The sequence below is a fragment of the Solanum dulcamara genome, chromosome 6 (assembly GCF_947179165.1).
Source record: "Solanum dulcamara chromosome 6, daSolDulc1.2, whole genome shotgun sequence".
In the NCBI taxonomy this organism is placed as follows: Eukaryota; Viridiplantae; Streptophyta; class Magnoliopsida; order Solanales; family Solanaceae; genus Solanum; species Solanum dulcamara.
Genome location: NC_077242.1, coordinates 76134822 through 76162103, shown reverse-complemented (window position 1 = coordinate 76162103; position 27282 = coordinate 76134822). Strand labels below are relative to the sequence as shown.

The following is a 27282-nucleotide window of genomic DNA, read 5'->3' as shown; positions in this document are numbered from 1 at the left end:
TACCCTCAAAAATTAAAGTATCATTTAATAAATCATCACGAATAGCCCCACAAAATTTGGGTTAATATATTAACAAAAATTATTGGTATTGTTCAAAATGCAACTTATTGGGGTTGGAGGGGATGGGCGTTGTTGAAAGTGGAAACAATTAGCATGATGGTCACTCATGGGACTCCTCACTCTTATAGTCCTACCAGGAAGTCATTTTCCTGATTTTCAGAAAACCAAACATACAAAATATTTTCTCATACCAAACACACCCTATCTGATGTAAAAATAGATTTGCCTACATAAAAATAATACAAACTAAAAGTGACATTTTTGAAGTACACCAACATTTCTAATAGCAGAAATGCACATAAAATGCCATTCTTATTGAAGATGTTGGCATAATCAGCTCAGTAATTACAAACAATCACATTATTTCTCAACTAAACAATAAACTACCATATATCACACTTCTGAATCTCATTTCCAGCCAAAACTTTAATCAACCTCACTTTTTTTTTTAAATGATGCTATTGCACAATTTTACAGGCAAGAATTGATCCCTTGAGTAGGGAAAATTTATGGAATTCCTATCAATTACACCTCTATTGCCTTCTGGGCGCGATTTTCCTATGGAAGTTGCTGCTTCTTGGCTAACATTTCAGCATGTTGTTCTAAGTACTCTCTGCTGTTCATCTCTGTCAACCTGCATTACATGGCGAAATTTACATTGTATCAGATTATTGAACTATTTCGAAGAAAGGAAGACGGTTTTATGAATGAAATACGAAGTGAAACAATGGTGGCTAGTGAAGGGAGCCTTGACGTGATTGGTAAAGTTGTTGTCATGTGACCAGGAGGTCACAGATTCGAGCTGTGGAAACAACCTCTTGCATTTCTGCAAGATAAGGCTGCACACAATAGACCCTAGTGGTCCGGTCCTTCTCAGGACCCCAAGCATAGTGTGAGCCTAGTGCACCGAGCTGCTCAAACAATATTGGCTGGTGTAGTTCAGCAACAAGAAGAAGTTGAAACTATAATTCAATAAATGAAAATGAACCCTCTCTAACAACTTAAGTTTTGAATGAGATGGTCACACAATTCTCATTCATGGTCTTGATTTACCTATTCTTGACTGGTCAGGCCCCATGTTATATTGTTCATGCTCCAGATGTCTATGCATGCGAGATGTTAAAAGCCCTGCATTGGAAGAGAGTGGGATGCTGTCCGGTATTCAACCATCCTCACTCATCATCTATATAGCTAACTTTTCGGGTTGAGTTAAGTCGAACATCCATTTTATAAACATGGTATTAGTGCAGAGGGTATGAATTAAGTCTCACTACCTATTTATCAAAATGAATTTTGATGTGCTTGACTCAGGGAAAAGATCACGCCCGTGTGTGAGGGGCGTGTTAAAAAAATAACTAAATAGATATAAAAGTGCATCTTTTCTAACAGTCTATTCTTTTAAATGAGGTGGTAATACAATTCAAGAAGATAGCAATTTACCTACTAATGGTGCGATCTTTTGCAAAACCCAACTCATTGTCCACACAAAGGTCAAAATCATCGTTCTTCCTTGACCTTGAAGATGTTCTAGGTGCCACATGTTGGGCATCAGATATTGTCACGATCCTTTCAAAAAGTTCGACAGGAGATCCCTCAGCTGTGCATAAAAGTCTAGCTCTATTTTCATACATTACCTGATATGATAAATCCAAGAGGAAATTCAGTTTGCTGCTTCAATTATATAATTAAAATAAGTGTCAAACTAGCCAAGAAGAAGAGAGCTAACATCAACCAACGTCACAAAACGGTATGCTGCAGTTTTATTATGAAGCCCAAAAATCGGTATGCCTTCCAGAGCCAGAGTATGAAATTTTTCTGGTTTCACGAAAAACAAATGATCAGTCAAGAACCCCGAGAAAAGAATATACTGCTCAACTGAATTGCACCATCACAAAACTGGAAAATCATGTCAGTAACCAACTATGCAAAGAGAGAGTAGATGTAGAACAACAACATATCCAGTATAATCCCACAAAGTGGAGCAAGTAAATGTACAGAAAAAAAAAGCACGAAGAACGTTGAAGATAGAAAAATAGCTAGGCAATGTTTGTTTGCCACTTCAACGTTAAAAAACTCACCTACTGACCCAACTGTGTAATAGGCTAATTCGATTATTGAAGTTACAAAACCACTCAAGACCAGAAAAGAAGCCACATATCACTTACTAAATAGTCCAAAATAGTCTGCTGCGCCAAGAGGCCTGTCGCAGAGATCCTCAAATGAAAATAATGCACATCCATTTGCACCCACTGGAACCTAAGGTTAGAGAAAAGACACAATTTTAACTCCAGTTAGTTGTAAGACCTTTAAATCATCAAATCAAATGCACAGCTAAATTTAGTCAACTAACCTGTAATTTCCTTCCCATGACAACTTCCACCTCTTGCGGAACCGGTTGAGCATCCCCTACTAGCATTTGGAATTGCTTTTTAATGACGCTTGATAGATCTTTTCCGATAAAGTAGAAGCCTTGTTCGGCCTACAATAAATTAAAAAATTAAAACGTGAACATAAATTAACAGAAAAATAACTTCCAAATGAACTTGTACAAAGTTGAATACTACACCGAAGTCAACTTTCTGTAATCCACTGCTGAGCCAATTTCACGTACCACACATCTTTCCTGCATCGAGATACTTTTCCAAGTCATTAACCCAATCAACATGAGTTGGGAATCGAAGTTGAGAATATTAAAATAAATAAAGAAGATAGCTCATAGTTTCGGTTTCAGTTACTTGCAGAGGCAGGTTTTTGAAGAAATTTTCCTTTTTCTTTCGTTTTTGTCTAGGTAAGTGGCTCTTTAAGAAGATAGAGTAGACAAACAAACAGGAGATACTAAATAGGTAGAAACACATAAACAGAAAGCATGAATAAAGCGCTAAGTACATGAAAGCAGTAATAGAAATGCAGAATTTTTCATAATAAGTATGCCATTTTTGAAATACCTTTAAAGTAGCTATAAACGGAAGGAAAAGATCCCTCTGCAGTCCACGTTCATAAAGGTTATCTGGAGCACGGTTTGACGTAGCAACAAGAATCTGCATTTGCAACCGTGAAGGATCAATAAAGATAACCTTTATTAACCTTATGATTGCATGGATTGACAGAACACAGGAGTTATAGGAATAAAACACACTGTGTATGGAACAACGAATTACTCACTGCACCGTTGGTAAATAACTGCTTAAATAAGCGATTCAGTATCAGTGCATCGGCCACATCAGTCACCTATATTAACAAGAGAAAACTTTGACGGAACCGAAATCTTCTCATCGAAGCTTACAAACACAGTGAATTAAAAATAAAAATGTGCCGAGTTGCATACTTCACGGACATACCATGAATTCATCAAGACACAACAAAATGGCCTCGTCAGATATCTCTCCTGCCACAACTTCTAGAGGATCTGCCACACCCTTGTGCTTCTGCAATTAGATAGATGGCACAATGTTAAAATTCCTTATTTCAGACATTCTAATAGGCTATGTTGCTTGGACTCTTCAAAAATATCGGCGGGTGCGTGTTGGATACTCCAAAGGTATTGCATTTTTGGAGAATCCGACATGGGTAAGGAAACATTTTTGGAGAGTCCGAGCAACACAGCCAGTAGGTATTGCAGCAAAAGATCAGAAAAAATAAGATTGAATGTGGTTTATAAGCTTTCAGGAATCAAGTATAGCCATTTAAAAGCTTTAAGAAATGGCCAGATTCTAAATGAAATGCTAAAAAGTTAAATGAATGGAAATAGAGAGTATATAAAAATTAGTTCTTATGCAAATTCTCTTGACGTCTTTGACAGAATGATTTGATAGATCCAAATAGCTTGTTAAATTAGCAATAACCTTGGTGAAATAGTGCAATAAAGCAGTCAAAATAATTAACAAACAGATTGAAATTAAACAAAGTAAAATTAGATTCATACCTGTAATCGGCTGTGAACATTCAGCATGAAGTCGTGGAAATGAATTCTCTTTTTCCTCCAACTGCCAGGCCTGACATAAAAAGCCCATAGATTAAGATAAAAAATTGTCTTTTTGGTTATCGTATAAATGTAATACAAACGTCTGCTTTCTGGCAAAATGAAATCATTTTGTAATAAAAGGTTGGCACTTACAACTGGTTGAAAAAAAGGTCCATTAACATAGTTTTTCCTGTCCCAACTCCCCCATAAAGATATAATCCTTTGACAGGGGCATATGACGACTGTGGTAAGAGACGAGACCATAACCATCTACTCCTGGAAATTTAGCAAAGTGATGTGATGCATCAATACAACAAAACATAAATGATCACGGCATCATGCTACTAGCCAAATGTACATGTTCCCAACTTCAAGATATAAATACACAATTGAAATGGTGGAAACTCAGTTGGTGTTTACCTGCCGGCTTTATCGGAAGAGGCATATTTGTCTAACCGGCAGTCTTCAGCTTTTTCAATGAGCTGATCATAAAGTCTTTGGAGCTCTTGCAATGTGCCTACCTACAAAATCATCGTCAGAATCTATTCTCAACAAGCAATAAAGAGATAAAAAATCATTGATCATCATATCAACTTCATTTCTGATGTAACTGAAACTGAGTTTTGCAAAGTTTCAAGCCCCATCAATTATGATATTTCTGGGCATCCATATTTACTAACAGTAAATAACTGACTTTCGGATATAGAGTATTCTTTAAAGATTACAACATTTTACGACTTTAATACCTCCAATGGACTCTGTGATTGAATTTCACTACACGGAATTTCCCAATATGAGAGAGCCATTCCACATGGTGTAGAGCATGTCGCCCTAAGAAGACGTAGAGCATGTCGCCCTAAGAAATAGGCGGTTTCAACTTCAAGCATAAAATTGAGCTTATATGTGATCATGAGAGCACAGTGATGCATAAGTCATTGATCTGATACCGATGATCAGGGGCAGTTTAAATTCACTAATAAACCTACACCCATCCTTCTCTTCCAAGCTAGCGTGTACTTGAGTCGTTCTTCCATATGAAATTCATACCAACATAAGAAGTAATCTACCCCACTCCCAATACCAATAATAGATTGATAAATACAGTGTTATCTACAGAAAACAGAGTTGAAAACATTCAATATTTCACAAATGCACAGAAGGCACAATCAGAAAATGCTTGTTTTTTATGAATCTATTTAACCATAACTAAGAGCCCGTTTGAATTGGCTTATAAGTTGTTAATAAGCTGTTTTCAGCTTTTTTGAGTGTTTGGCTGGCCAACTTAAAGCCATTTTGTGCTTAAAATAAGCTCACAAAAATAATTGAGTTTGTTTGGCTTAACTTATCTAAAGCAACTTATAAGCTGCTTTAAATAAGTTCAGCCAAACAGGCACTAAGCATACAAATGCCTACCCTAAGCTGATTAACACGGGACTAGTTGTTGCTTACCTGGCAAGCATCTCCATCCAAGAGCTCACCCTCAGCAATTCTTCGTTCATATTCCACTAGAGGCCCGCCTCTGGTGTCCACTACAATTGAATCAATCAGAACGAAAACCAAAACGGTAAGAACTTATGATCAAAATATACACAAAAAGTACATACAAGAACAAAAAACTCATCATAAAAACATATACCTCCATTACTAACTGTAGCTACATCGGCAAACATGGCTCTGGACAACATGTAATATGGTTGGCTATGTCTAGTAATACCACCATTATAGGACAGTTTGCATAAACAGCCACGACTTATATCAGTCGAAAAATATTGTCTTCTTACAAAACTATTAATCACATTATCCTTTCTGTACCGCAGAGCGGATTTGATTTGCCTCAACGACTGCAGAACTTTCCTCATGTTATTTTCAAACCCTCAGGAAAGACTGCAAATTTATTCTTCCCTAATTTCTTTTAGAGTAGCCTCAACGAGTTCCTTGAATAAACACCAATTTCTGAAACAAGCAAGTAGCAATAAACAATTAGTGGAATACATACCAACTTCCACAGGACAAGACAAACAATTCTCCCAGCATAAAAGTTTGAGCCGTTGATTAAAAAAAAAACAATCTTTGAATCACACTTTCAAGTTGGAGAAAAATAATTCTTTTCTAACCTTAATTTAAATCTAAAACAAGTTGGAAAAGTAAATGAACCAACCAATAATTGTTGTATTAACCACATAAAGTACAGTAATTAATCAACTTGTGACTTTATTCCAAGAATTCAATAATGCCAAACTACTAAGTTGACCAAAACATCTACTAAACTCCCAAGAAAATCTATAGAGATCTAACCAAGATTAAAACCTATAGCTCTGCATGAAACAGCTAACTGAGCAAGAAAAGATTCAATGGAATCACCTTATATACTAATTGAGCCAAAACCCAGAATTGCCAGAGAGCTAATCTCAATAAAAGTGAAATAAAAATCCATTCTTGAAAAAACTAACATTAACAAAAATCATATCATATATCCACAAAGTATTCAATGGAATCACCTTATAGGCTAATTGAACCAAAACCCAAAATTGCAAAAGAGCTGATCTTGAAACAACTAACAATAACAACATACCTTACCCGAGAGGCTATTTTCGAAAGACCCTTAACTAAGTGCAACTACCATTAACAAAAATCATAATTCACATCATGTCTCCACAAAAGATTTTCAATGGAATCACCTTGATATGCTAATCGAGCCAAAACCCACAATTGCAAAAGAGCTGATCTTCAAGAAAAGTGAGATAAAAATCTGTTCTTGAAACAACAAAAATCACACCACAAAATGCATGCTGATTTCTGAATCTTGTTTCTGCCAATCTCTGTGTGTGTGTTGTGTGTGAATTTTAACAGATAAAATGGGATAAAACAAGGGAAAAAACTTATTTCAAAGTTTTCTTTCTTTAGACAGAGACCAATGAAAGTGGAAACACAGAGAGTTTTTCAAGAACCAATTTTTCTGGAATTTTAACAGATAGAATGAGATAAAAGAAAAAGAACTTATTTTTTCCTATTTGGGTGTCTAATCTAAGCCCTTTTTTTTTTTACAAGTTTTTCAAGACCCTGTTTTCCTGGAATTTCCTAGGGATAAACAACACCAACATAAACAAAAAAACAAGAAGAGGAAAGAATATGAACAAACCTTCAAAAGGGTATCAGGGTATGGGCCATTTACAGCATGTGGGGTTCGTGGGGGTGGGGCGTGGGGTAGGTGGGGTTCACAACAGGGGGTATGGGGTAAGGATCAAAAGTTCTCCAATAGTTTATGAGCTTTTCTTTTAAAATGACAAAATTGTCCTTGGTTGACTAGGAAAAGGTGTAAATATTGGGATTGATTGAGGGTGTTTTTGATATTTGCAGAGACTTTATGACACGTATTTTAGGCATAGTGCATTATAGAAGCTGAGTCACTTAAACATCACTATATGAGTCTTTTTCTCTTTTTTTTGGGAAATTCATAATTAATCAATTAGAATTAATCACGATTTCATTTTTAATAGGCGTTATAATTATTTAATTAATGTCCGCTTTTTAAAAAAATATCTATTTACTTCGTAACAACTCCATACATATGATGTTTGATATTATCCTCATAGGGTTTGAATTGTTCGTATCGTTTTAATCATCATGATTGACGCTTAATAAATGTCTAAAGTTTATGTATATATGATTGAAGTACAGTTATTTTTAGCTAAATTTTAGTTATATGTTATTTGTATTTTATTTCAGTCTTATTTAGTAGTCAAGAACTCTCATATTAGTGAAATTAAAATTGACGGACATAACAATAAAACAATGGATGTGTGAGTGCTAGAAAAGATAGGATTAAAAATGATGATATTTGAGGCATGGTGAGCCTTGGAGTATAACTGATAAAGTTGTTGTCATGTTACTAGGAGGTCACGGATTCAAACCTTGAAAACAGCTCCTGGTAGAAATGCAAGGTAAGGCTGTCTAACTTCAATGAAAGACATGATGCATGAATCGAGTGTTAAGATGACTTAGACATGTGATGAAGAGATGCACAAATATCGCAGTGTGGAAGTATGAGGTTGGCTATGGACATGAAATTCAGGAGAGGTTGAGGTAGACTAAACACAATTGTAACTCACCGAGGAGTCGAGATCTTGAATTGAAAGGTGTGGAAGACATGATCTTAATAGGTAGCAGTATGCATACTAGTTGGTAGGACTGTAGGAATGTATGGACTTGTTGTCCATTCTAGTAGTCGTAGTATTACTCTTGTTTTTTTTCTCCAATTTCTGTAGTAGTTGTTTGTTTGATTATTTAACTATTTAATTGTAGTATTGTTATAATATTATCGGTGGTTTCTCTTATTTTCATTACTTTTTTTTTCTAGATTGTTTTGTCTTGAATGGGAGGTCTATTAAAAATAATCAGGTTAAATTTGTATATAACTTATCCTCTCCAATTTTTCAGTGAAATTATACTAAATATATAATTATTATTGACTTTTGTCATACATAAACTTTGAATAAAAATAGTTGAAGTTACATAAAAATAACGAAATTTCAATAATTATTTAATTTTGTATATTGTATTTAACTTTAGACATTACATATTTAAAATAAATACATATAAAAAAAGTTAAAAACATGACTACAAATTAAATGACATTTTACTGTCTGATAAGGTACTCACCACAAAGTTTAGCATCTTTTAAAGGGGCAAATGAATAGTTTTGGGCCCCACTTAACACACAATTTAATATGATAATTTTATTTCGCCTTTTTAATAATTTTAAGTAAAAATAATAAGTAATAATTATATTGTAGATCCTCTTATCACGTGCATATTTATTTTCTTTAATTGGGATTTAATACACAATTTTCCATGTTCAACAGATTATTTTCCCTTTCCTCATCATGATATGGACTTATTGTTATGGTAAATAGTGTAGTGACTAGAAAAATAATACGTGTCAATTATATAATTAGACAAGGGGGCGGATATAGCTTTTCGATACCATCGACTTTATAATCGATTTCGCAATCGTATTGAACATACATTTTTCAAAATATTTATAGTGTTATGTTCATGAACAATGGTGGGGTCAGAATTTTGACTAAGAGGTTCAAAATCTAAAGAAGTAGACACACGAATTAGTCGAAGAAGGTTCGATACCTAACATATATATATATGTATATAATTGTTCTAATCATATAAAAAAAATTGCGATTCGTTTTCAAATAGCGATATTTTGCCTCTATTAATTTAAAATGTTAAATTCAATTTTGACTAAATTTATGATTCCACATGGTCCTTTAACAAAGTAATGAATGATTTACATTTTCGAAAAATGATGATGATGTACCAAAGATAAAATTGTTTATTCATTGCGTATATATTTATTGAATATATATTTGGCACAATATGTAAATATCTCTTTTAATTTGATATTGATTGACATCTATACCCTTTAACTTTAGGTATGCACAAGTAGACACTTAAACTTATATAAAATTGAACAGGTCCACGTGACACAATACATGTAGACGCCACGTAAGATGTCATATAGGACATGAATCACCACTTAGAACGTCAAGAAGGACACATGTGTATACTTGTTCAAGTCTATATAAGTTTAAGTGTCTACTTGTGTACACCCAGAATTGAGAGACATAAATGTCAGTTAAAGCCAGGTTAAAAGGCATATTTATATATTATACATATATGTTTAGATGATAATTTCTTTCTTTTAAACATCTCATAACATGTATAATTTTTCTATTCTTACTCAAAAATTTTGGGTCACAAGCTTCGATAATAATTTTGTTTATAATAGCTAACACTTTTCCCTTTAATGAATCTTACATAAAACACATTTGAATAAATCAGAATCCCCAAAACAGTGATGAAGTTGAATTTCACATTAAAAAAAGTCAAAAAATAAAAAAAAAATACAAAAGATAATTATTATATAAATTGAACACATTAACTTATCTACGCATTATAATTTTCTACCAAATAAGTGTTGATGTCAATTTTAAAAGCGGAGACAAAAATTCAAGACTGAATACTTTTGAAGACATCACACTCCATTTCCTACCTCCTCCAATAAGCACTTGTTTGGGTTTGGGCTTAAGTTCATCATCCATGATCCGAATAATAAAGCCCAGTAAAAGAACCCGACCCGCTTTCTTCTTCTTCTTCAATGACATAAAATTCAATTTTCCAAAATTAGGGCATTATTGAAGAAATCAGAAATGGCGAATCAAGGAGCAAAAAAGCGTAAAGAAGAAAATACTCGTCATATGAAGAAGCTCTTTCAAGTCATCATTGCCTGCAATGTAAAATTTCTCTTCATTTTTTGTTAAATTAGAAAAAAAATGTTTTTTTTTTGGTTTAATTCTAAAAAAAGCTTCGTTTTTTTTTTGGGTTTTTTGGGTCTGTATATTAGGTAATTTATTTATTGGTGAGAGCTGGAATTTTCTATTCAAGTTTCACATGGAAGCATATTATTGGATTATTGTTGACTTCATTGGCATATGCTTTACCGTACAAACAATTAGATTCAATGGCGAAACCGAGTTATGGTGATGATGGGGAGATGTTTGATGGTGGATATGATATGAGTACTGGTGGAATTTGTGGGTAATGTGTAGTTTCATTTTCATAAATCTTTTTTTCTGGGTTATGAATTCTCTGGGTTTTTTTTAGCTGTTTTTGACTTTTAGTTGATAAATTATCGGCCTTTGATTACACGGGGTATGTTGTTGTTGTTGTTGTTTTTATAGAATTTGTGAACTATGTTACTTGAATTTGAGTACGAGATAAGTAAATCTGAGATGAGTACTGACTTGGGTATGATCGATTTTTAGTTCGTTAAAATAGGAACATTCAAATTTTTAGTAAGTTTTGAGTGTATCTTGAAGGATCTGCCCTGTGTCACATCCATTTGAACTGATAACAACAACAACAACATCCAATCCAGTGTAATTCCACAGGTGGGGTCTGGAGAGTGTAGAGTCTACACAGACCTTACCACTACCTTTGAGGAGATAGAGAGAAACAACAATAAGATAATAAGATACCGAGTCGAAACAACACATAGTGATTCAATGGTGAAGCCTAGTTATGGTGATGATGGGGAGATGTTTGATGGTGGATATGATATGAGTACCGGTGGAATTTGTGGGTAATGTGTAGTTTCAATTCCAATTTATTTTCATAATTTCTTATGTTGGGTATTTTATTTTTTTTGGTTATCTTTTGAGCTGTTTTTGACTTTTGTTTGATAAATTATCGGCCTTGTTTTATGGAATTTGTGAGCTATGTTACTTGAATTCAAGTATGAGATAAGTAATCTGAGATGAATACTGACTTGGGTATGATCGATTTTTAAGATGATGTCAGTACTGGTGGAATTTGTGGGTATGTGTTGTTTCATTTCCAATTAATTTTCATAATTTATTACTTTTGGGTTCTGAATTTTGTTTTTTTGTTATCTTTTTGAGCTGTTTTTGACTTTTAGTTCATATCGGCCTTGTTTGTGGGATTACATGGGGTATGTTGTTGTTGGTTTTATGGAATTTGTGAGCTATGCTACTTGGGTTTGAGTATCTGAGATGAGTACTGATTTGGGTATGATCAGATTTTTAGTTCGTTAAAATGGGGGCATTCAATTTTTAGTAGGCTTTGAGTGTATTTTGAAGGATCTACCCCGGGTCACACTCATTTGAACCGATGATAAAATGAAAAGACGAACATAAAAATGATGAGTAGATGAATGAAGGGTATTCAAGGCTCTCTTGCTAATTGAGAATGCTAGAAAAGTATTAGTTATGTGGAAATGCTGTCATTTTTGTATGCTTTTCACCTTTATTTTGGGTATCAGCTTGATATCCGTTTGTGTTTTGAAGTTGTGGTTCAACTAGTGATGGAGTTGAACATTTTGACTCCTCATATGAAATGATATTAGAGGTTTATACATCAGGAAGAAGAGCTATCATAACTGCATTTCTTTCTCGTCTTGTCTTATTATCCCGTGTTGTGGGTGGCCATTAGTAAAATAAAAGGCGGAGGCGTTTGTCCAACTTTAAAAATCATTTCTTGATTTGACATGTGTTTTCATTTGTCCTACTTATTTCAAAATAAAGGCATGGGAAAAACCCTTCATCTGTTTTCATGCCTTCTCTCTTACTTAAAAGTATAGGACTTGAATTAGTTGGGCAAGATTTAGGAGGGTGTTCGCTGATGTGTTAGCTCTGTTAGAGGAGACATTAAATTACGAATTCTTTTTCTATCCCCAAGGCCCAGTACATATCAATTTCCTGGTATAAAAAGTTCTTTTTATTAGTTTTACTTTTGGGTAATTGGGTTTTGGGGGAGTAGATTGGGGTTTAATTAAAACTATTAATGCGATAGTCATTTTTAATGTATATATAGAGAGGCTAGTTGTTGGATTCTAAAATTTGAACTTGACGTCAACAACAACAACAACGAACCCAGTGTGATCCCACCATGTGGGGTCTGGGGAGGGTAGAGTGTACGCAGACCTAACCCCCACCTTAAAAGGTAGGGCGGCTGTTTCCGAAAGACCCTCGGCTTAAGAGAGAAGAACAAGGGAGGAGAAACAAGGAAAAACAAGACATAGGTCAGTAAAGCCAGGCATATAACAGACAATATAAAGATATAAATAATGAGAGCGATAAAGCGATAAAGTTAGGGTAGGAAAGATCGGGGATAAAGGGGCATTAACTACTATAGATAAAATAGGATACCCAAAGTAGACTGGGCCAACTAATATAAGCAGTAATCCCATGCAAAATCCTATGTTAAGACAAATGAGCGCGACTACGACTACTATGGAGAACCGATCGGCCACCTAGCCCACTATCTTAGTCTGAGTCCTCCATAGCCTCCTATCTAAGGTCATGCCAATTGACGTCAAAGCTGTAAAATTTGCGTGTGAATATGTGCTACTGATCATATTCCTAGACATAGCACTAGCTTTGTGGTAACTTTATAATCTCCTGCACCATTTTGTTTGGAAATGTGATCTTACCTTGCTATGAATCTTGCTTGCAGATATTTACATGATATAATCTACATTACATGTTTCGTGCAATTGGCATCTATCATCTCCGACAAGTTCTGGTATACATATCTAGTGGTAAGTTTATTCTTATACCTCTATCCATGCTTTACTTGCATGTCACAGTCATCGTTTTGCTTTTTGAGAATGGATCAGACCATGTAATTAGTAGGAAATATCCATATTCACTTCTTCCAAATTTTATAAATGTAAAATGTTGGCAATGTGTTATTCTTCTTGGTATGCTCTATAATTTGTCTAGCCATCACCACAATGTGTTATATTTCTGTTGTCTTTCTTCTTGGTATGCTCTATATTTTGTCTAGATATCACCACAATGTCTTGTTGACAATGTTGAAAACAAGTTCATCAATAAGCAATGATCTTTTGACAACTTATTGTTGATTAGTGAGTAAAAAGATGCCTCTAAAGAAAGAAGAAAATAAGCTGCCTTCCCCATCATTCTTTCATATATTTGGTTAGGAATTAAGTATAGATTACCAGCTGCTTGTGGGCTATAGCATGCTCCCTGTGGATGCATGGATTAGTCAAGGTGCAGGAAAGCTGGCTTGGATGATAGTATCATCCAAAAGGGAAAAAGTTAACGAGTTCCTCATATTCCATCAAAAAAGTAAGTGGTCTAGCCAAATTGCAGCACTCCTTTTGTCAACTTTTTTTTTAATGATCATTTGTTCCTTATTCTCTCTTTTTGAGGGGGTGATGCTGGAACCTTTACTTTCTGTAATAAAGGTATCCTGAGTATTGCTTCACTCATGTTTGGGAATGGTGATTGGCACAGATACCTTGTGGTCCCAGAAGTAGTAGTAAGTTGATATGCATGATCGGTAGGAAATATATGATACAAGCGAGAATTTTGTGGTTTAGTTTGGGATATGAAGAAAGATTTCCCTAACATAAAATGTCAAAATAAATAAATAAAAAGCTATTGGCTGCTACTATGAGATTGTGAAATTGTAGCATAGCAAAATAAGCAAACTAGTTCAATTTTCAGCACCTGGATGCGCAGACTTTAGGTAAGTGGTAAAATTTTAAGAGAAAAACAAGAAGAGTATATTTCATGCATAAATGAAGGTGAAAAGGGCTGCCTAAAAGACTTGTTTATAAGGAAAATGAAGTCTTTAAGAGAGGACGCAATGGAAAGATGGCGCTGCAAGGAAAGCAAGTTTGTGTTTTCCGGAAACAGCAATTGTGAAGAGCCCGCATTCTGAAAAAAAAAAAAAAAGAGCCCACATTCTGCTAAATCTCTTTCTGTGTGCACAGAGCCAAGCATTGAATAGCTCTCACACTTATGTTAGTTAAATAAGAGTTAATGGTTAAAAAAACACCTGAACTGTAGATTCTTTCAAGCTATAGGACCAGTCGAGAGCGATAGACAATAAAAGGCTAGAAGTCCACTCTTTTTTGCGAGTTTCACACTCGAACTATCAATTGTTTCTTTTCTCTACCTGAACTATTAACATCTATGTATTAAAACACACCTCCAAGCTGATTAGTGCAACTATCAGTTGCTCCCTTTTCCTACTTGAACTATCACCATCTACTCAACTAGGTGTGTCTTAATACATAGACGGTGATAGTTTAGGTAGGAAAATGGAACAACTGATAGTTGGGATGTGTAATACGCGAAAAAGTAATAGTTTAGGTGTTTTTTTTACCCTTATTTCGTAAGATAACTAATGAGATTTTTAGGTGGTTTGATTGATCTGCACTAAAATTACGGTTTCCCTTTCCAGATACCTGCATTTGCGGCGTACAAGCTCTCCGGACTTCTCAAAGGATTTTTACCTCAAGGTTCAGAGGTTTGTGTTAACAATGGGGAATCAAATCTTCATAGATCAAACAATTTCCTAACTAGCTGGCCTAACGTTTCTCATTATTATCTAGGATGCTGAAGAGGACGAGAAAACTCGAAAGAAGAGAGAGAAACTGGAGAAGAAAGCTTCAAGACCCAAATTCGTCAAAACAAGAGCTCGTTAGTTCAAACATTGTGTTGTAGTGATGTAGGTGTCGTTGAGACCTATGCATCGGCTGATGACTAACGTTTGCCCTCGAATGTCAGGAAAACGTGTTTTAGCACACGTGTTATCTCGAGACTGGCTATCAATGTACTTTGATGTTGTTGGAAATTATTGCTTTGGCCTTTGGGTTTACTTTGTAGGATCACTAGATACAGATCCATTTTTGTTTGTTTAATGTATCTGTGTATGTCTTGTTCAGCAGACTAAATCTTCCTCCTTTTGAAGAACCTGTACCATGAGAATGCATTTAGCCACATTTTGGTGCAATGGCATAATACTTAAAACATACATTCATATTTGGTCTCAGTTGGTGGCAAGTAAACACTTCAACTTTGAGAATGCACATCTAAAGACTTCAACTTGATTTCAACTGACAACTAAATACTCCATCATGTCCCCATTATGTCTCATGGACACCCCGTGGATGTGGCACATGAAGTTTAGAAGTGTTTAGATGATCATTTTATAAGTTTGGAGTGTTCAACTGACAGAGTGAAGATGAGTTGAGGTATCTAAATGTGAATAGTCAAAGTTGAAGTGTTTAGCTGTTAATTGAGATCAAATTAAAATATCTTATCTATTTGTTATGCCGTGCAAATTAAAACTTGATTTTGGATACCTTTTTCCGGGTTAAGACATAATTATGTTCTATGAGTATATATATATTACTCCCATAGTGTCTCAGATCACGAAAAAATTGCTCCCTAAAAAATGTGATTTCATATATAGGAATCAAATTTGAGACTCTAATTAAGGATGAAAGAGCACTTACTATTCCACAAAGACGCAATTGCTCTACTTTTCTGAGATTATGGCAACACCCCTTATCAATCTTCTGGAAAAAAATGCAATGACCTTTATGCCCCTAATGTTCTGTGTAGAACTTAATAGCTAAGGGAAGATAAAAAATGGACCAAATTATTTTAAGAGTATCATATATCAATTCAACTTACTAACTTCCCAGATGATGTATGCAATCTATAGCTTAAATTTACTTTTAATTATTTTTCTTTTCCTTTTTGGATTAAAATACAGTTAAGACTTTGACTACTTCTGAGACTTAAGAAGTAAGATATTCATTTTTAAAAAAAAGTGAATTGAGATTGGTTGAAGTATTTTAGCCAGTCTTTCCTATTTTAATGGATTTTACATCGAGAATTAATCAGGATAATGATTCCAAATAGATAAATTCAATACTTTTTGCAAAAATTCTCTGTTTCTCTCTCTATATATATATAATTGTGGATTCAATTAATTTTAAGAAAAACTCATAAACTTTAAATTCTGAATTCGCCTTTTCCGCTTCATCCTATAAAATTAAAAGATAATTGCATAAAAACATGAAGATCATGATATAAGATTTTTTTTAGTAGTAGTTTGAATCCCAACTAATATACCATCACTATATGTCCTTGTCTATTTTTCTAACTTGTTTTACTTTATTTAAAACCAAAAAATAAGAAAGGACAAGGAAATTCAATGTACCTCTGAATGAAATACAATTGGTTGAATTACTATTTTAGTCAACCTTAGAGTATAAATAAAGAAGAAAATATGTACAAAAATACAAGACTAACTTGGCTAAGTAAAAGAAGAAACTTCATCCTCATTTTCCTGCCATGGGTATTCATTGATTGATCATAAATCAAGATAATATTTTTATTGCACTGATTTGACATAATGGTGTGTTTGGCAATGATGTAGTGATTCTTCAAAAAATGTTTTTTTTCTTAATCAGTGATTTCGCAAGTATCGTCTGCAGAAAATAAGATGTATGCAGATAACTTATTCTTACTTTTCAATATTCGATTGAAAAATAGAAAAACATTTCATGAAAATACGTTTGTTAAATACTGATAATAATATCAACAAATTGAACAGTATATTTTATAAAGATTTTGAGTATTTTCATAATAATATCTAAGTGTTGCTTAAATTAATGATATAACGTTATGAGTTGGAGATAACTAGAAGAAAAATAAGTTTTGTCCAAAAGTCAGGTACATCCATTTTTTTTTATGAGAAACTATTTTTCGCCAATCATATTTTATTTTATTTTAAAAATACTTATAGTTACGTAATTCGTCACTAATCTATCATTATATAGCAAGTAACTCATCGAATTTACTAATAATCTGTCGTTAAATAGAATTAACAATGCATTTTTGTTGTTTAATTATAAAAAATGTTTGTCTCTAATCCATACACACACAAAAAAAAATGACTTATTTTTTGATATTTCTTTTCCTCATATTCTCCATCAAACCAAACACACCTTTTATTGGATTATGAAAACTTGAGTTGATAAGACAACTTTGACCCTTTCTTCTTCACATCTACTATATATAGTACTACATGTTAAAGAGTAGAAAGACACTTGAAAAAAAAGAAGCTCCATAACTAGAAACATTATTTATCTTTAAAAAAATGTTGCAAATAACTATGAAAATTGCAATTTCATTTGTGATTGGGATAATATTCTTGAGATGGGCATGGAAATTCTTGAATTGGTTGTGGATTCATCCAAAAAAATTGGAAAAAAGACTCAAATTGGAAGGTTTTAAAGGAAGTTCTTACAAGTTTTTACTTGGAGATATGAAGGAAATTAATACAATGGTTGAAGAAGCAAAATCCAAGCCTATTAATTTCACTAATGACTATATTTCTAGAGTTTTGCCTCACTTCACCAAGTTGATGATGCAATATGGTATGTAATTTATTACTATCTTTTTTCAACTTATATGATATAGTTTGATTGAAATCATATTATTTAGTCTCTTTAAAAATATTGTCGCAATCATATTCACTATTTTTGAAGAGTTTTGACATGCATTCGTCTGACTTTTTTGAACAGTCTGAACAACATACTATTAATCAAAGTTTAAAAAATAAATAAATAATTTTGAAACGTGTGGTTTTAGATGTTGGCACATTTACATACAATTTAACCGGTTATTATTTTCTAGATTACCATATAAGTGTTAATACAATACATAGTTGTTTAAAATCAACTTAACTTGATAGTATAAAAAAGTTTTCGCCTTCAGTTTATATAAATTATATACTCTACTTCCTTTCAATCCACATCGGAAAATTGAGGCTTTCTCTACTGGGAGTCATCAAAGGAGGAATGGGCATACGCTGGTTCGATAAGCCAAGGAAAAACAACCCATTTCGAGTTTAAGTTTTAGACATAATCTGCTATCACATGTTAAACTACACTATTAGGTCATTTTTCACTTATTTGTTTTCAAGATTTTAAATCTTACACTTAAGAAGATTACATTCAAGTATTATTTGAAATTTTGGATGATTTAATAATAATGTATAATGTTATTTACGCTGACGATGTATATAACTTAAAATTCTTTATCTATTTTGTAGGTAATAATTGTTTTATGTGGTTGGGTCCAAAACCAACAATGTTTATCACAGAGCCTGAATTTATAAGGGAAATTTTATCAAAAAGTTACATTTACCAAAAGATTCAAGGCAATCCAATCACTAAGTTGCTAGCACAAGGACTAGCAAGTTATGAAACAGAGAAATGGGCTAAGCATAGAAGAATTATCAATCCTGCATTTCACCTTGACAAGTTGAAGGTACTTTTAACATCCTAATTTTTTTAATTTTTTTTGGTTTTTCATCTAGTATTCGGTATTTGATTTGGGATTGGACTAATTCAGATTTGGGTCGAAATATCTCATTTTAGTGGGTAAAGCTCTTCTTATCAGGGATTAATTGTCTGAATTTTCATTTTATTGATAGAAGTTTGGTTCCTCGCCTTGTATTTTCCTCTCCATTTTCCCCTTTCCCAACCTCTATTTAATAATAAAAGCTCTCCTTACCAAAGGATCCAGGGCCGGAACGTTATAGTCATGGTTCAGTAAAATCCAGTAACATTGGTTCAAACCTTATATTTGTGTTAATAATTAAATTCATTTGATATGTATAAATAATTTGTTCAGAACCTAGTAAGCAAAAATAAAAATTGTAATTCACTACTCATACACTAAAATTTCAGATCCACCTCTTCTTAAACTTAAAACCTTTGATTAAGTACGGAGGAATACTTACCGCTTATGACCCTGTCACGACCTCTAGGGCACACATCCTATATCACTTTTTTTTTAATACATTGGGGGTAGGGGAAGGGGAAATAGAGGAGGAGATTACAAGATAGGGATTCGAACTCTGTCCAACTAGGTGAAAATTCAAATAGTCAATCAACTGAGCTACTACAACCCACGCATCTAAAACTACTTTAATTAACCATAATTAATTATTATTGTTATTATTATGTGTATATAGCACATGCTACCAGCATTCTACTTGAGTTGTTGTGACATGATCAACAAATGGGACAATATGGTTTCATCAAAGGGATCAGAGATAGATGTGTGGCCATTTTTACAAACTTTGACTAGTGATGCAATTTCAAGAACAGCATTTGGTAGTAACTATGAAGAAGGGAGGCAAATATTTGAGCTTCAAAATGAACTAGCTGATTTAATTATACAAGTAGCAAGGTGGCTTTACATCCCTGGATGGAGGTAAGTTCCACTTATAAATTATATACACATATATATTTTGTCGTATTAAAGTAACTGAACTTTAAACAAAGGTAATAATAGTCATAAAAATTATTTTTTGTCACATAAAAATTGACCTATTTATACTTATACAGTGAAATTTTTTGGCAAATTAAGGGGTGTTGATTGACTCCCCTTGGACAAGGATAGTTCCGCCCCTACCGACGCTATATATTTAACCTTATGATCATTTGCATTTTTTGAGAAAATCACATAGATATAGTTCAATTACTTTAATGTGATAAAGACTAGTTTCTTGGCTTTACTTTTAATTTATCAATTGGATGAAGATGTATTTTGTGGATTTTATTGTTACACTATTAATTAACTCTTGTTTTTGATATATGCTATAATATGGAACAATAGGTTTGTGCCAACAAAAAGGAACAAGAGAATGAAGCAAATAGCAAATGAAGTTAGATCATTAGTGTTGGGAATTATCAACAAAAGAATAAAGGAAATGAAAGAAGGTGAAGCTACAAAAGATGATTTATTAGGTATATTATTGGAATCAAATTTCAAAGAAATACAAATTCATCATGAAAACAAGAATTTTGGAATGACAATTGATGAGGTGATTGAAGAATGCAAATTATTTTATTTTGCTGGTCAAGAAACTACTTCAGTATTACTTGTTTGGACTTTGATTTTATTGAGTAAGCATTTGGATTGGCAAGAAAAAGCAAGACAAGAGGTTCATCAAGTATTTGGGAGTAACAAACCTGATTATGACATGTTGAATCAATTGAAAATTGTAAGTATACATTCTTGTTATCCAAAATTTAATGTGTGTTCAGTGCGATGAAAGTCATTTTATATGAAAATGCTCTTCATATTCAGAAGGTCATTTTCTAATGTTTGGTATGATAGAAACAAGAGTCATTTTTCTTACAACTATCTTGAGTTCAATACTTAAAAATTTTATATTACTTTCTCCAACTAACACTTCGACATTATTATTAAACTTAGTTATTCAAAAAAATTATCAAGAAACTTTTTGAATGAAGGGGAGTTTTGGAGCAACGGTAAAGTTGTCTCCGCATGAACTCAACTATATGTTATAGGTTTGAGTCGTGTTATCAGCCACTGATGTTACCCCTCCTTAGGAGAATATTTCCTGTGAATGACTTCTGTCCTACCAAACACGCAGACATTTTCAATATTCTTCACTAATAATTTCTTTCAACAGGTAACAAACTTCTGTCCTACCAAACACACAGACATTTTCAATATTCTTCACTAATAATTTCTTTCAACAGGTAACAATGATATTCAATGAGGTTCTAAGGTTATATCCACCAGCAATTATGATTGGTAGAAGAGTACAAAAGGAGACCAAATTAGGAAACTTGTCATTGCCTGCTGGGATGTTACTATTGTTGCCAACAATTTATTTGCAACATGACAATGAAATATGGGGTGATGATGCAAAAGAATTCAATCCAAAGAGGTTTAGTGAAGGAGTTTATAAAGCAACAAATGGTAAATTTGCTTATTTTCCATTTAGTTGGGGACCAAGAATATGCATTGGACAAAATTTTGCTATGTTAGAGGCAAAAATGGCACTTGCAATGATTCTACAACACTATACTTTTGAACTATCTCCATCTTATGCTCATGCTCCTCATACATTAATCACTCTTCGACCTCAACATGGTGCTCCTTTGATTTTGCGCAAGTTGTAGGGGCGGATCACATCAAAACTCTTAAGCTAAGCGTGTTAATTGGTTGAGAGAGTACAGTACTTAAATGATTGATTCCCTAAGAAGTGCTCGTTTTGCATCCCTCCTTTAATTATCTCCAATTTGTGTTGTAATTGTTTAAGTGTGCTTGTATGAGAGTAGTACTAGGATGTATGAGCCCCTGAAAAATCTTTGTGTTGTATTTCTCATTTAGACGACCTCAGATGTAATTATTGTGATTGTCTGTCATAGGGTGGATATATAGATTTGATATATCTACTTTAACTAGAATGGTTTTTCTATGGTACAATTTATATGTTTCATTGTACTTTAATTTGATTCTAGCTACAACACTACGTTTTTGAGTTCTCACCATGTTATGCACATGCTCCTCATTTAATCACCACTCTTCAACCTCATTATAGTGCTCTTTTGATTTTCTCCAAGTTGCTGGGCTGGTCAGATCAGAACTCCAAAGTTAAAAGGCAAAAGTAGTACTAGGATGGATGGCTCCGTGAAAAGTTTTCGTGTTGCATCCCTCCTTTACCTATCTCCAAACTCATTTAGGATTTAGGATTGAGGCACAGTTGTTGTAATTTGAGAGTTCTTCACCATTTGAGTTTGTCACTATTTTATATCTTGTTAATGCAAGCATCATTGCTCTTATTTTCTGTTAGTGGAACATGACAATCATTTAAATAGTCGGTAAAACCTCTCTATAATATCCATCCTCAATAACAATATTATTCCACACAATTATATTTTTTTATGTAATCGATCTTTTATGTTATTATATGTTCTCTAGAATAACCATTCGCTATAGCAGCCAAAAAAATTAAATATCGAAGCAAACAACGTAACGTTATTATAGAAATGTTTGACTATACGCCTAAACATATTGCACTATAGCAGAGTCAGAAAATCTAACAAAGGCACTCAAAAAGCGAGCTAGAAGCTTAGTGGTGGAGTACATAATTCTCCATTCTTAATCAAAAATCTCGGACCCTGAGAATGGAGTCGTGTTTTATAGATAACGCATTACCAACAAAGCGATTAAATCACCCATCAATATAGTACTAGTATCAATAAGACCACGATAACCATACAAAATCTGCAACATGAGATAGTTACGGAGACTAAATACTACGAAGTACAAGAAAGATCATACAAACTACCAGCTTCATCGATAATATCATAGTAGTATTTATTCAGTGCGGAAATAGGTCTATCACACGATATACCAGTCATAAAAATCTCGAAACATGTATAGTCATTGCTATTACATAGTACTTGTTTCAGCAAAATCATACTGCAAATTATTTCTTAGATAATATGATACTAATAGTACTTCAAGGTACTAACTTCGTAGATGATACGATAGTAACACTGGCATTTCACTCACCAAAGAGCGCATAGCATAAATATAGCTCCCTGTCAACTCCAACGGAACCCAGATTAAGTTCTTGCATAGCTGCTACACTGCAGACGCGACACTTCAGAGATGAAAGTGACAATCTGATCCAAGCCAAATGCAAAGAAATTACTAGTAACGTCGTTTCTTCATGCAGGTTATCCATCTAGTAAACCACAAAAAAAGAGAAAAATACTAGGAAGGAAAATATGCATATATTTACAATCTTCGAGAAGATAAGTTGCTCGATCAAAGGAGATCTTTACTGCTAAGTGCTAAGATACTCGCAACTTCACATTCAAGGACAAGACTATATATGTCTCTGTCCACTGACCTGATGCAAAGTTCGCAGTGATTTGTCGCTAAGCACATGAGTGGCCAAGTCAGGCGCGAGCCCTTGCATGCCAATGCAACCTTCCTGCTGGACTCCTGGAACAGGATTTATGAAATAGAAGTGACCTTCGTAGATCTCAGACAAACTCGAAGAAATTTCTGGATACTTCACTTTTTCATGCAGGTCATCCATCTAGTAAACCAGGAAAAATAAAAGCATATTACAAACGAAATACAGCAAGTATTTCTGAATCACCCAGAGATATTTTGCACATAAAAGATGATAGGTGGTTAGATCATCAAAGTTTGTCTTTACTGTTAAACTTCACATTCAAGAACAAGATAACGTCTCTGCCCACAGACCTGAAGATCTCCGAGTAATTTTTCGCTAAACACATGAGCAGCCGAGTAAGGCGAGAGCCCTCGCGCACCAGTACAGGCTTCCTGCTCCACTCCTGCACTGGTATTTGTGAAGTTACTTAACTGCTATTCAGAATCTTCGTAAACCTCACCATCATCAGAAAGTTCATCAAAATCTCTAACATCAACCTGGTAGCGGAGAATGCCTCCAATGCCACCAAAACCACGGCAAAACTGAGATCCTTCTTGTGATTTGTTTGTAACGAACTCCAAACTACAACCAAATCTCCTGTACTCATTCGCAAACCACTCAAGTAGTGGCAATTTATCCTGAACTTCTAATTCCGCATTTGTATCAGGATCACGGAAGTTACTTTGGACAGTGTCTTGCTCCTTGTTCAAGTGCTTGATGATTGTTTCTCCAGAAGTGTTATTTTTCAACACGTACCTATTAATGTCCAGATTTTCCCACACAATAAGGGTCTCAATAGCACCCATTTCCAGAACTTTCAAGGTATCATCAACCCCAAAAACATACTTCCCGGTGTCCTGACTTATCTCCTCAAAATACTTTCCAATCAATTTCTTCTCTTGTATAAATTTCACATTGGCCAAGACCTCAGCAGACAGCTCAATTGATTGGTTGAAACCATTTTCCCCTCCATAAGAAACATCGACCACATTTAAAATCTTTGCCTGAAGACGAGGATCAAACATATCAGACTGGCTAAGCTCTGTCTTAAAGTCAGCAGATCCAGCTAGTATCAGGCCTGAAACGTTGGGCTGGCTGGTGGCAGGATTAATATAAAACTGGGTTGCAAGCTCTGCTGTTTTCCTCACATAGTTGTGACGTTTCTCCATCCGAAGACGAGCAAAACGTAGTGCAGACTGTCCTCCTCTTCCATGTTTTTTGGGCAGATCGACACTAAACTTGTGAAGGACCTCCCTGGTATTTCCACTCAATGTCCCAAAAAGTGTCCCATTCCCATCCATCACAATAAACCCGAACTTGTCATCGGATTCCAAAAGTTCATTCAAGGCTTCTATGTGGAACTTGTTATCACAAAGATATAGAGATGCATTAATGGGCCTGAAGGGCTCAAAATCAATTGTAACCTTCTTCTCTTTCCCATCTTCAGTTATGATTGTACCGGTATAAAGCACAAGCCCATTCGGTGGAACCTTGTTGTAGAGTTTAAGTCTCTGCTGAGCAGATGTGATTGCACCCAGCACAGATTGACGATTCACTCTACTTTTGATGTTTGATGCAGTTCCGAATTCATCTCCAAGCATCTTAGTGACCCTAGATACTTGATCCCGTGGAGGCATGATTAGAGAAATCATGCTGGTACCATTGCCTCGAGCAGCTTCAAGTGCCTTTATAAGTTTCTTGATCTTCCATATCTCGATATTCTTATCGTTATCGTGACCATCTGCCATCATTGAATATCGACCTGTAGTTCAGAGATCCTCAAATTTTTAGTACACAAACAAAGAATAGCACAAGTAAAGCTAACACCAAGTGAAAAAGAAATGCAAAGCTAAGACCAAGTGAAAAACAAATGCCAATCCATCAAATAAACTAGTCAATCGACATCTATTGAGTGCTAAACTTATGAAGGGCAAAAACAGTTTATTATTTTCGGATAAAGTTACAATATCCATTGAGAAATTAGTATAGGAACTTCGACGAGCTTTGTAGGACATCAAATTTTCCCCACTTCCACAACCGAGCTTTGTAAAGCATCCAAATGTGTACTTCCACAATTAAACATCTACTCTCATTAATCTTCGCTAGTTCACTATTTTAACTTGGTCTAGTGTTACCGTGGCTAATATGCGCAACAAATTTCATTAACCATAACGAGTGTTCAGTTATAGCATGTAAGATTCACTTCCTTCCAAAAATCCAGCAATTTCTCCAATAAAAGTAACTCACATCAAATAGATTATTATATAATAATGTTTAGTTAACTCGTCAGTTCCATAATCCAAACCAGACAGAAAAAGATACATGGCATCCATAGATAACAACATAAATCAACAGAGATACTTCACCTAGTTAGATCAATCATACCTCAAATAACCACAAACTATAATAAAAAGAAATAAATAACAAACGAATAAATCACTCCTCACTATGTGAAAAGGAAGCACAAATTTCAAACCCAAAAAAACAACCGAAAAAGAAGTTTAGCAAACACACCTTATTAAAGAAACTCACACACAGTAGATCATATAATACTATTATATAGTTTAAAACCATCAGTTCCAAAACCCAAACCAAACAAAAAGAAAATAAAAATGAAAATACACAGAATCCATAGTTAACAACAATACCAATAATACAGATACTTGGATTGTACCTCACATAACCAAAATTATAATAAAAAAGCAAAATTACTCTTCAAATATGGTTGAAAGGGAACTCAAAATTTCAACTTTTCACACAAAAAAAGATCAAAAACCAAGTTTTGCTAACACACCTTATTAAATTAAATCACAGAGAGAAGTATTAAAAACACCCATAAACTTGGCGCGAATTATTAGTTTCATCCCCGAACTATTGACATCCATAAAAAAAAAACCTCTACTTGACTAACTAAACTTAGATACACCCATATACACCCCGATCTACCACGTGATATAGCAAGTGGTCTCAAACTCTTGTAGGAGCATTAGACTCTTAATAAAAAGCCGAGAAAAGTGTCGAAAACATCCCTAAACTTGGCGAAAATTTAGGGGTGCGTTTCACTCATATTGCAAGATCGGAGATTGAGGGTGTATTTAAGTTCAGTTAGTCAATTAAAAAAATATTTTTAAGGTTGTCAATAATTCTGGAATGAAAGTAATTATTCGCGCCGATTTTAGAGGTATTTTTCAGTACTTCTCTCTAAATCATATAATACTATTATCTAGTTTAAACCATCATTTTCAAAATCCAAACCAAACAATAACAACAAACAAAAAGGCCAGTGTAATCTCACAGGTTGGGTATAAAAAGGGTAGTGAGTACGCATTCATTACACCACCTTAAAGGTAGAGAGGTTGTTTCCGATAAATACTCAACTGAACGAACAATAATCCAAAACAAAAACAAAAAAGATAGGGTACATAAATAACAATATAAATCGATATTGATACTTCACTTAGCTAGATCGATCATACCTCAAATAACACAAAAATTAAAACAAAAAAAAATCACTCATCTATATCGCGAAAATCAACACAAATTTCAGCTTTTCACACAATTTAAAAAATCAAAAAAAAATCCAGAAATTTCTCCAATAAATGTAACTCACATACAGTAATATCTCTCTTAAATAATCAGTTTCATAATCTAAATCAAACAAAAAAAAATTTTTTTTACACATAATCCATAAATAACAATATAAATCAATAAAAAATACTTCAACTAGCTCGATCGATCAATTCATCCCTCAAATAACCAAAAAATTACAAAAAAAAAAACGAATAAATCACTCATCAATATGTGAAAAATAAACACAAAATTTCAACTTTCAAACTAAAAATAAAAAAAATCGAAAAATTATTTTAGCGAACGTACCTTATTTTAGAGAGATGAAAAAAAAATCTGCAGATCAATAGAAAGAGAAGACTGACACGGCAGTTATTGGAATTCTCGAGAAAATCGAGGGGCTCTTTTTTTATATATAGTTATTCTATAAGGGCCCACAATGAAAATATATTAAAATACCGACTTTTTTTTGTGAAATTCCAATTTACTCCCTCTAAAGATATTTTTTTTCTTTAAATAGAAAACTAACA

General features: G+C 33.8%; 4 protein-coding genes across 6 annotated transcripts; 2 read left to right on the top strand and 2 right to left on the bottom strand.

Moving 5' to 3' along the window:
• Positions 1–327: 327 nt before the first annotated feature.
• On the bottom strand, positions 328–7144 carry LOC129891589 (uncharacterized). Its single transcript, XM_055966997.1, has 15 exons — positions 6700–7144; positions 5658–5974; positions 5471–5550; positions 4442–4542; positions 4175–4297; positions 3983–4052; positions 3399–3485; positions 3223–3288; positions 3006–3098; positions 2627–2683; positions 2411–2539; positions 2226–2316; positions 1787–1875; positions 1501–1694; positions 328–694 (listed from the first exon to the last, which is right to left on the bottom strand). The coding sequence occupies exons 2-15, from the start codon at positions 5878–5880 to the stop codon at positions 619–621; spliced, it is 1479 nt and encodes a 492-aa protein (XP_055822972.1). The 5' UTR covers positions 5881–5974; positions 6700–7144; the 3' UTR covers positions 328–618.
• A 2940-nt stretch (positions 7145–10084) lies between these two features.
• Positions 10085–15316, top strand: LOC129891588 (uncharacterized). The gene is made up of 5 exons (XM_055966996.1): positions 10085–10329; positions 10440–10633; positions 13070–13154; positions 14831–14896; positions 14982–15316. The coding sequence occupies exons 1-5, from the start codon at positions 10246–10248 to the stop codon at positions 15072–15074; spliced, it is 522 nt and encodes a 173-aa protein (XP_055822971.1). The 5' UTR covers positions 10085–10245; the 3' UTR covers positions 15075–15316.
• Positions 15317–17482: 2166 nt separating this feature from the next.
• LOC129891587 (cytochrome P450 CYP72A219-like) lies at positions 17483–21682 on the top strand. The gene is made up of 5 exons (XM_055966995.1): positions 17483–17822; positions 18500–18717; positions 19427–19668; positions 20074–20461; positions 20967–21682. Exons 1-5 carry the CDS (start codon positions 17543–17545, stop codon positions 21390–21392), a joined length of 1554 nt encoding a protein of 517 aa, XP_055822970.1. The 5' UTR covers positions 17483–17542; the 3' UTR covers positions 21393–21682.
• An 872-nt stretch (positions 21683–22554) lies between these two features.
• Positions 22555–27139, bottom strand: LOC129891585 (eukaryotic peptide chain release factor subunit 1-3). 3 transcript variants are annotated; one of them, XR_008767215.1, is made up of 4 exons: positions 27062–27139; positions 23497–24947; positions 23135–23326; positions 22555–22904 (listed from the first exon to the last, which is right to left on the bottom strand). XR_008767215.1 is itself a non-coding variant. In XM_055966993.1 (2 exons), exon 2 carries the CDS (start codon positions 24934–24936, stop codon positions 23620–23622), a length of 1317 nt encoding a protein of 438 aa, XP_055822968.1. In that variant the 5' UTR covers positions 24937–24947; positions 27062–27139; the 3' UTR covers positions 22555–23619. The 3 variants fall into 3 exon arrangements, 1 of the variants encoding a protein (XP_055822968.1); XR_008767214.1 differs by having other exon boundaries at positions 22555–23326; XM_055966993.1 differs by having other exon boundaries at positions 22555–24947.
• Positions 27140–27282: the final 143 nt, after the last annotated feature.